Source organism: Mustelus asterias, unplaced genomic scaffold (assembly GCF_964213995.1).
Source record: "Mustelus asterias unplaced genomic scaffold, sMusAst1.hap1.1 HAP1_SCAFFOLD_2687, whole genome shotgun sequence".
NCBI classification, from domain to species: domain Eukaryota; kingdom Metazoa; phylum Chordata; class Chondrichthyes; order Carcharhiniformes; family Triakidae; genus Mustelus; species Mustelus asterias.
The window spans coordinates 36,613-47,570 of NW_027592632.1; the positions used below are offsets into that span (position 1 = coordinate 36,613).

The 10,958-nt window shown below is 52.5% G+C and overlaps 1 protein-coding gene across 1 annotated transcript in view; it reads right to left on the minus strand.

The window, feature by feature from the left end:
- Nucleotides 1–9,329, minus strand: part of LOC144489934 (atypical kinase COQ8A, mitochondrial-like) — a gene marked incomplete at its 5' end in the record, with an annotated part of 34,611 nt that extends 25,282 nt beyond the window's left edge. The window contains 2 exons of the mRNA XM_078207756.1: nucleotides 6,821–6,961; nucleotides 9,244–9,329. Coding sequence (XP_078063882.1) covers nucleotides 6,821–6,961; nucleotides 9,244–9,329 — 227 coding nt within the window. The remainder of the gene's footprint in view (nucleotides 1–6,820; nucleotides 6,962–9,243) is intronic.
- Nucleotides 9,330–10,958: the final 1,629 nt, after the last annotated feature.

A 10,958-nucleotide genomic window follows, 5' to 3' on the forward strand; every position in this document is an offset into this window, starting at 1 on the left:
GGAGGGATGTGGGGATTGGAGGAGATTACCGAGATAGGGAGGGATGTGGGGATTGGAGGAGATTACAGAGATAGGGAGGGATGTGGGATTGGAGGAGATTACCGAGATAGGGAGGGATGTGGGGATTGGAGGAGATTACAGAGATAGGGAGGGATGTGGGGCTGGAGGAGATTACAGAGATAGGGAGGGATGTGGGGCTGGAGGAGATTACAGAGATAGGGAGGGATGTGGGGCTGGAGGAGATTACAGAGATAGGGAGGGATGTGGGACTGAAGGAGATTACAGAGATAGGGAGGGATGTGAGGCTGGAGGAGATTACAGAGATAGGGAGGGATGTGGGGCTGGAGGAGATTACAGAGATAGGGAGGGATGTGGGGATTGGAGGGGATTACAGAGATAGGGAGAGATGTGGGGATTGGAGGAGATTGCAGAGATAGGGAGGGATGTGGGCCTGGAGGAGATTACAGAGATAGGGAGGGATGTGGGGATTGGAGGGGATTACAGAGATAGGGAGGGATGTGGGGATTGGAGGAGATTACAGAGATAGGGAGGGATGTGGGGCTGGAGGTGATTACTGAGATAGGGAGGGATGTGGGACTGGGGGAGATTACAGAGATAGGGAGGGATGTGGGACTGAAGGAGATTTCAGAGATAGGGAGGGATGTGAGGCTGGAGGAGATTACAGAGATAGGGAGGGCTGTGGGGCTGGAGGAGATTACAGAGATAGGGATGGATGTGGGTCTGGAGGAGATTACAGAGATAGGGAGGGCTGTGGGGCTGGAGGAGATTACAGAGATAGGGAGGGATGTGGGGCTGGAGACGATTACTGAGATAGGGAGGGATGTGGGGCTGGAGGAGATTACAGAGATAGGGAGGCATGTGGGGCTGGAGGAGATTACAGAGAGAGGGAGGGATGTGGGCATTGGGGAGATTACAGAGATAGGGAGGGATGTGGGATTGGAGGAGATTACAGATATCGGGAGGGATGTGGGGATTGGAGGAGATTACAGAGATAGGGAGGGATGTGGGTCGGAGGAGATTACAGAGATAGGGAGGGATGTGGGGCTGGAGGAGATTACAGAGATAGGGAGGGCTGTGGGGCTGGAGGAGATTACAGAGATAGGGAGGGATGTGGGACTGGAGGAGATTACAGAGATTGGGAGGGATGTGGGTCGGAGGAGATTACAGAGATAGGGAGGGCTGTGGGGCTGGAGGAGATTACAGAGATAGGGAGGGATGTGAGGCTGGAGGAGATTACAGAGACTGGGAGGGATGTGGGTCGGAGGAGATTACAGAGATAGGGAGGGCTGTGGGGCTGGAGGAGATTACAGAGATAGGGAGGGCTGTGGGGCTGGAGAAGATTACAGAGATAGGGAGGGATGTGGGGCTGGAGAAGATTACTGAGATAGGGAGGGATGTGGGGCTGGAGGAGATTACAGAGATAGGGAGGGATGTGGGGCTGGAGGAGATTACAGAGATAGGGAGGGATGTGGGGCTGGGGGAGATTACTGAGATAGGGAGCGATGTGGGACTGGAGGAGATTACAGAGATAGGGAGGGATGTGGGACTGGAGGAGATTACAGAGATAGGGAGGCATGTGGGGCTGGAGGAGATTACAGAGAGAGGGAGGGATGTGGGCATTGGGGAGATTACAGAGATAGGGAGGGATGTGGGATTGGAGGAGATTACAGATATCGGGAGGGATGTGGGGATTGGAGGAGATTACAGAGATAGGGAGGGATGTGGGTCGGAGGAGATTACAGAGATAGGGAGGGATGTGGGGCTGGAGGAGATTACAGAGATAGGGAGGGCTGTGGGGCTGGAGGAGATTACAGAGATAGGGAGGGATGTGGGACTGGAGGAGATTACAGAGATTGGGAGGGATGTGGGTCGGAGGAGATTACAGAGATAGGGAGGGCTGTGGGGCTGGAGGAGATTACAGAGATAGGGAGGGATGTGAGGCTGGAGGAGATTACAGAGACTGGGAGGGATGTGGGTCGGAGGAGATTACAGAGATAGGGAGGGCTGTGGGGCTGGAGGAGATTACAGAGATAGGGAGGGCTGTGGGGCTGGAGAATATTACAGAGATAGGGAGGGATGTGGGGCTGGAGAAGATTACTGAGATAGGGAGGGATGTGGGGCTGGAGGAGATTACAGAGATAGGGAGGGATGTGGGGCTGGAGGAGATTACAGAGATAGGGAGGGATGTGGGGCTGGGGGAGATTACTGATATAGGGAGCGATGTGGGACTGGAGGAGATTACAGAGATAGGGAGGGATGTGGGACTGGAGAAGATTACAGAGATAGGGAGGGATGTGGGACTGGAGAAGATTACAGAGATAGGGAGGGATGTGGGGCTGGAGGAGATTACTGAGATAGGGAGGGATGTGGGGACTGGAGAAGAATACAGAGATAGGGAGGGATGTGGGACTGGAGAAGATTACAGAGATAGGGAGGGATGTGGGGATTGGAGGAGATTACAGAGATAGGGAAGGATGTGGGGCTGGAGGAGATTACAGAGATAGGGAGGGATGTGGGGATTGGAGGAGATTACAGAGATAGGGAAGGATGTGGGGCTGGAGGAGATTACAGAGATAGGGAGGGATGTGGGGATTGGAGAAGATTACAGAGAGAGGGAGGGATGTGGGGATTGGAGGAGATTACAGAGAGAGGGAGGGATGTGGGATTGGAGGAGATTACAGAGATGGGGAGGGATGTGGGGATTGGAGGAGATTACAGAGATAGGGAGGGATGTGGGACTGGAGGAGATTACAGAGATCGGGAAGGACGTGGGGACTGGAGGAGATTACAGAGATAGGGAGGGATGTGGGGCTGGAGGAGATTACTGAGATCGGGAGGGATGTGGGGCTGGAGAAGATTACAGAGATAGGGAGGTATGCGGGGCTGGAGGAGATTACAGAGATTGGGAGGGATGTGGGGCTGGAGTGGATTACTGAGATGGAGGGATGTGGGGCTGGAGGAGGTTACAGAGATAGGGAGGGATTTGGGCTGGAGGAGATTACAGAGATCGGGAGAGATGTGCGGATTGGAGGAGGTTACAGAGATAGGGATGGATGTGGGGCTGGAGGAGATTACAGAGATAGGGATGGATGTGAAGATGGAGGAGATTACGGTGAGAGGGAGGGATGTGGGGCTGGAGGAGATTACGGTGAGAGGGAGGGATGTGGGGCTGGAGGAGATTACAGAGATAGGGAGGGATGTGGGGACTGGAGGAGATTACAGAGATAGGGAGGGATGTGGGATTGGAGGAGATTACAGAGATAGGGGGGGATGTGGGACTAGGGGAGATTACAGAGATAGGGAGGGATGTGGGGCTGGAGGAGATTACAGAGATAGGGAGGGATGTGGGGATTGGAGGAGATTACAGAGATAGGGAGGGATGTGGGGATTGGAGGAGATTACAGAGATAGGGGGGGATGTGGGGATTGGAGGAGATTACAGAGATAGGGAGGAATGTGGGGATTGGAGGAGATTACAGAGATAGGGAGGGATGTGGGGCTGGAGGAGATTACAGAGATAGGGAGGGATGTGGGGATTGGAGGAGATTACAGAGATAGGGAGGGATGTGGGGCTGGAGGAGATTACAGAGATAGGGAGGGATGTGGGGATTGGAGGAGATTACAGAGATAGGGAGGGATGTGAGGCTGGGGGAGATTACAGAGATAGGGAGGGATGTGGGGATTGGAGGAGATTACAGAGATAGGGAGGGATGTGGGGATTGGAGGAGATTACAGAGATAGGGAGGGATGTGGGGATTGGAGGAGATTACAGAGATAGGGAGGGATGTGGGGCTGGAGGAGATTACAGAGGTAGGGAGGGATGTGGGACAGGAGGAGATTACAGAGATCGGGAGGGATGTGGGGATTGGAGGAGATTACAGAGATAGGGAGGGGTGTGGGGATTGGAGGAGATTACAGAGATAGGGAGGGATGTGGGATTGGAGGAGATTACCGAGATAGGGAGGGATGTGGGGATTGGAGGAGATTACAGAGATAGGGAGGGATGTGGGGCTGGAGGAGATTACAGAGATAGGGAGGGATGTGGGGCTGGAGGAGATTACAGAGATAGGGAGGGATGTGGGGCTGGAGGAGATTACAGAGATAGGGAGGGATGTGGGACTGAAGGAGATTACAGAGATAGGGAGGGATGTGAGGCTGGAGGAGATTACAGAGATAGGGAGGGATGTGGGGCTGGAGGAGATTACAGAGATAGGGAGGGATGTGGGGATTGGAGGGGATTACAGAGATAGGGAGAGATGTGGGGATTGGAGGAGATTACAGAGATAGGGAGGGATGTGGGCCTGGAGGAGATTACAGAGATAGGGAGGGATGTGGGGATTGGAGGGGATTACAGAGATAGGGAGGGATGTGGGGATTGGAGGAGATTACAGAGATAGGGAGGGATGTGGGGCTGGAGGTGATTACTGAGATAGGGAGGGATGTGGGACTGGGGGAGATTACAGAGATAGGGAGGGATGTGGGACTGAAAGAGATTTCAGAGATAGGGAGGGATGTGAGGCTGGAGGAGATTACAGAGATAGGGAGGGATGTGGGGCTGGAGGAGATTACAGAGATAGGGAGGGATGTGGGCATTGGAGGGGATTACAGAGATAGGGAGGGATGTTGGGATTGGAGGAGATTCCAGAGATAGGGAGGGATGTGAGGCTGGAGGAGATTACAGAGATAGGGAGGGATGTGGGGCTGGAGGAGATTACAGAGATAGGGAGGGATGTGGGGATTGGAGGGGATTACAGAGATAGGGAGGGATGTGGGGATTGGAGGAGATTACAGAGATAGGGAGGGATGTGGGGCTGGAGGAGATTACAGAGATAGGGAGGGATGTGGGTATTGGAGGGGATTGCAGAGATAGGGAGGGATGTGGGGATTGGAGGAGATTACAGAGATAGGGAGGGATGTGGGGCTGGAGGTGATTACTGAGATAGGGAGGGATGTGGGACTGTGGGAGATTACAGAGATAGGGAGGGATGTGGGGCTGGAGGAGATTACTGAGATAGGGAGGGATGTGGGACTGGGGGAGATTACAGATAGGGAGGGATGTGGGGATTGGAGGGGATTACAGAGATAGGGAGGGATGTGGGGATTGGAGGAGATTACAGAGATAGGGAGGGATGTGGGGCTGGAGGAGATTACAGAGATAGGGAGGGATGTGGGGCTGGAGGAGATTACAGAGATAGGGAGGGATATGGGGCTGGAGGGGATTACAGAGATAGGGAGGAATGTGGGACTGGGGGAGATTACAGAGATAGGGAGGGATGTGGGGATTGGAGGAGATTACAGAGATAGGGAGGGATGTGGGGCTGGAGGTGATTACTGAGATAGGGAGGGATGTGGGACTGGGGGAGATTACAGAGATAGGGAGGGATGTGGGGCTGGAGGAGCTTACTGAGATAGGGAGGGATGTGGGGCTGGAGGAGATTACTGAGATAGGGAGGGATGTGGGACTGGGGGAGATTACAGAGATAGGGAGGGATGTGGGGATTGGAGGGGATTACAGAGATAGGGAGGGATGTGGGGATTGGAGGAGATTACAGAGATAGGGAGGGATGTGGGGCTGGAGGAGATTACAGAGATAGGGAGGGATGTGCGGCTGGAGGAGATTACAGAGATCGGGAGGGATGTGGGGCTGGAGGGGATTACAGAGATCGGGAGGAATGTGGGACTGGGGGAGATTACAGAGATAGGGAGGAATGTGGGGATTGGAGGAGATTACAGAGATAGGAAGGGATGTGGGGTTGGAGGAGATTACAGAGATAGGGAGGGATGTGGGGCTGGAGGAGATTACAGAGATAGGGAGGGATGTGGGACTGGGGGAGATTACAGAGATAGGGAGGGATGTGGGACTGGGGGAGATTACAGAGATAGGGAGGGGTGTGGGACTGGGGGAGATTACAGAGATAGGGAGGGGTGTGGGACTGGGGGAGATTACAGAGATAGGGAGGGGTGTGGGACTGGGGGAGATTACAGAGATAGGGAGGGATGTGGGACTGGGGGAGATTACAGAGATAGGGAGGGGTGTGGGACTGGGGGAGATTACAGAGATAGGGAGGGGTGTGGGACTGGGGGAGATTACAGAGATAGGGAGGGGTGTGGGACTGGGGGAGATTACAGAGATAGGGAGGGGTGTGGGATTGGAGGAGATTACAGAGATAGGGAGGGGTGTGGGACTGGAGGAGATTACAGAGATAGGGAGGGATGTGGGACTGGGGGAGATTACAGAGATAGGGAGTTGTGTGGGACTGGGGGAGATTACAGAGATTGGGAGGGATGTGGGGACTGGGGGAGATTACAGAGATAGGGAGGGATGTGGGGCTGGGGGAGATTACAGAGATAGGGAGGGATGTGGGACTGGGGGAGATTACAGAGATTGGGAGGGATGTGGGGTTGGATTCTTCCTCCCTGCACCATGTGAACCGACATGGGCAGCAGTGTTTTGCATGACCTCTAGTTTGGAGGGTAAATTGTGGGAGGTCAGTGCAGACGGTGTCTGGTTCGAGAGGGTGAATGTGGGGCTGAGGGTTTCAGCAGCTGAGCTCAGACAGGGCTGAAGTTGAGCGATATTAGAGGTGAGAATGGGCAGTTTGATAGCTGGTCGGGAGTTCAGGGTTGATGTGTCAGAAGGATTGTGAACAGATTGCTGCCAGGGACAGGGCTGGAATGGTGGCTGATATCAGAGTATAGAGCAGTGAGACACAGAGACACGGGTCTGCCCACAGTCATACACAGCTAGAACCCATTCAGCACTCAAACAGGTTCGCAAGATGAGAATCGCGAGATGTAACCTGAATCTTCATGGCCACTTCTCTCCCATCATTCAGCTTGGCCAGATGGACCTGCCCAATGGACGCTGCAGCAAAGGGTCGGTCTTCAAAAAACTCCAGATCATCTTTCCAACTGGGCCCCAAGTCGCTGCTCAGCACTTTCTGGGAAAAGACAAACCCAGCAAGAGGTGAAAGTGGCAACTGGCAGGAGCGCGGCGGGGGGGGGGCATGCCCGGCGCAGCGGGGGGGCGCGGCGGGGGGGGGGGGCTGCCCGGCACAGTGGGGGGGCGCGGCGGGGGGGCGCGGCGGGGGGGGCGGGGGCACGAGCAGGAGTAGGCCATCTGGCCCCTCGAGCCTGCTCCGCCATTCAATAAGATCATGGCTGATCTTTTTGTGGACTCAGCTCCACTTACCCGCCCGCTCACCATAACCCTTAATTCCTTTACCGTTCAAAAATTTATCCATCTTTGCCTTAAAAACATTCAATGAGGTAGCCTCAACTGCTTCACTGGGCAGGGAATTCCACAGATTCACAACCCCTTTGTGTGAAGAAGTTCCTCCCCAACTCAGTCCTAAATCTGTTCCCCCTTATTTTGAGGCCATGCCCCCTAGTTCTAGTTTCACCTGCCAGTGGAAACCACCTCTCTGCTTCTATCTTATCTATTCCCTTCATAATCTTATATTTTCCCATTAGATCTACCTTCATTCTTCTGAATTCCAATGAGTATAGCCCCAGTCTACTCAGTCTCTCCTCATAAGCCAACCCTCTCAACTCCGGAATCAACCTAGTGAATTTCCTCTCCAGTGCCAATATATCCTTTCTCAAGTAAGGAGACCAAAACTGTACACAGTACTCCAGGTGTGGCCTCACCAGCACCTTATACAGCTGCAACATAACCTCGCTGTTTTTAAACTCCATCCCTCTAGCAATAAAGGACAAAATTCCATTTGCCTTCTTAATTACCTGCTGCACCTTGCAAACCAACTCCTTGAAATTCTTGTACAAGGACACCCAGGTCCCTCTGCACAGCAGCATGCTGCAATTTTTTACCATTTAAATAATAGTCCATTTTGCTGTTATTCCTACCAAAATGGATGACCTCACATTTACCAACATTGTACTGCATCTGCCAGATCCTCGCCCACTCACTTAGGACTATCTATATCCCTTTGCAGACTTTCAGCGTCCTCTGCACTTTGCTCTACCATCCATCTTAGTGTCATCTGCAAATTTTGACGTATTACACTTGGTCCCCAACTCCAAATCATCGATGTAAATTGTAAACAATTGCGGTCCCAACACTGATCCCTGAGGCACACCACTAGTCACTGATCGCCAACCAGAAAAACACCCATTTACCCCCACTCTTTGCTTTCTGTTAGTTAACCAATCCTCGATCCATGCTAATACATTACCCGTAACACTGTGCACCTTTATCTTATGCAGCAGTCTTTGGTGCGGCACCTTGTCAAATGCCTTCTGGAAATCCAGATACACCACATCCACAGGTTCCCCATTGTCCACCGCACTTGTAATGTTCTCAAAGAATTCCACCACATTAGTCAAACATGACCTTCCCTTCATGAACCCATGCTGCGTCTTACCAATGGGACAATTTATATCCAGATGTCTCACTATTCCTTCCTTGATGATAGATTCAAGCATTTTCCCTATTACAGAAGTTAAGCTAACCGGCCTATAGTTACCTGCCTTTTGTCTACCTCCTTTTTTAAACAGTGGTGTCACATTTGCTGTTTTCCAATCTGCGGGAACCATCCCAGAGTCTAGTGAATTTTGGTAAATTACCATCAGTGCATTTGCTATTTCTCCCGCCATCTCTTTTATCACCCTGGGATGCATTCCATCAGGACCAGGAGACTTGTCTACCTTTAGCCCCATTAACTTGCCCAACACGACCTCTTTCGTGATAATGATAGTTTCTAGGCTCTCACCTGCCATAGCCTTCCTGTCATGGTGGGAGGGGCAAGAGCACAAACTCAGCGCAGCAGGTGCGCAAACCCGGCGCGGCAAGCGACACGGTGACAAACCCTCTGGAGGATCCACTTTGTAACTGTCAGAGCCACAGGTAGAACTCAACCTTTAGCTCGCAGGAACTCGGGGTCACTCAGGGAAGGTCACTGACTGGGTGCCCAGTGCCACATTCCACACATTGGGAGCGAGGAACAATTTGTCCCAGATACAGAGTGGGGACTCGGAGTACAAAACTGTTCAATGTGGGGGGTGCGGGGAGTATACGGGACATGGTGAAAGGTGGGGGAGGCGCAGGGAGCGGGTGCAGGGAGCGGGTGCAGGGAGCGGGCGCAGGGAGCGGGCGCAGGGAGCGGGCGCAGGGAGCGGGCGCAGGGAGCGGGTGCAGGGATAAGCACAGGGAGCGGGCGCAGGGAGCAGGTGCAGGGAGCGGGCGCAGGGAGAAGGCTCTTACCATCATCTGTTTACTCGGCATGAAGTCGGCACTCTGTCGAGCCCGTTCAAAAATCTTCTGTAGCTGAGGATTAATGAAGGAATCATCTGGAAAAATGCAAATAAAACAGAAACGATCAGAGTTACCAGGCAGAGGCTCAGAACAGACGACAGTGGGGCTGCTTCACTGATTAACAGTAAGAAGTCTCACAACACCCAGGTTAAAGTCCAACAGGTTTATTTGGTAGCACAAGCCACAAGCTTTCGGAGCGCTGCTCCTTCATCAGGTGAGTGGGAGTTCTGTTCACAAACAGGGCATATAAAGACACAAACTCAATTTACAAAATAATGGTTGGAATGCGAGTCTTTACAGGTAATCAAGTCTTAAAGGTACAGACAATGTGAGTGGAGAGAGGGTTAAGCACAGGTTAAAGAGATGTGTATTGTCTCCAGACAGGACAGTTAGTGAGATTTTGCAAGCCCAGGCAAGTCGTGGGGGTTACAGATAGTGTGACATGAACCCAAGATCCCGGGGGATGGTTCAGGCCATCCTCATGTGTACGGAACTTGGCTATCAGTTTCTGCTCAGCGACTCTGCGTTGTCGTGTGTCATGAAGGCCGCCTTGGAGAACGCTTACCCGAAGATCAGAGGCTGGATGCCCATGACCACTGAAGTGTTACCCAACAGGAAGAGAACTCTTTTGCTTGGTGATTGTCAAGCGCTGTTCATTCATCCGTTGTCATAGTGTCTGCATGGTCTCCCCAATGTACCATGCCTCGTGACATCCTTTCCTGCAGCGTATCAGGTAGACAACGTTGGCCGAGTTGCAAGAGTATGGACCATGTACCTGGTGAATGGTGTTCTCATGTGAGATGATGGCATCCGTGTTGATGATCCGGCACGTCTTGCAGAGGTTGCTATGGCAGGGTTGTGTGGTGTCGTGGTCACTGTTCTCCTGAAGGCTGGGTAGTTTGCTGCAGATGATCGTCTGATTGAGGTTGTGCGGTTGTTTGAAGGCAAGAAGTGGGGGTGTGGGGATGGCCTTGGCGAGATGTTCGTCTTCATTGACGACATGTTGAAGGCTCCAGAGAAGATGTCATAGCTTCTCCGCTCCGGGGAAGTACTGGACGACGAAGGGTACTCTGTCTGCTGTGGCCCGTTTATCTTCTGGGGAGGCCATTGCGGTTTTTCGCTGTGGCGCGTTGAAACTGTCGATCGATGAGTCAAGCGCCATATCCTGTTCTTATGAGGGCATCTTTCAGCGTCTGGAGGTGTCTGTTGCGATCCTCCTCATCTGAGCAGATCCTTTTTATACGGAGGGCTTGTCCGTAGGGGATGGCTTCTTTAACGTGTTTAAGGTGGAAGCTGGACAAGTGGAGCATCGTGAGGTTATCCGTGGGCTTGCGGTACAGTGAAGTGCTGATGTGACCGTCCTTGATGGAGATGCGTGTGTCCAAGAATGCAACCGATTCCGGAGAGTAGTCTATGGTGAGTCTGATGGTGGGATGGAACTTGTTGATGTCATCATAGAGTTGTTTCGGTGATTGTTCACCATGAGTCCAAAGGAACAAAATGTCATTGATGTATCTGGTGTATAGCATCGGTTGAAGGTCCTGTGCGGTGAAGAAGTCTTGTTTGAACCTGTGCATGAAGATGTTGGCATATTGAGGTGTGAATTTGGTCCCCATGGCTGTTCCATGTGTCTGGATGAAGAACTGGTTGTTGAAGGTGAAGAC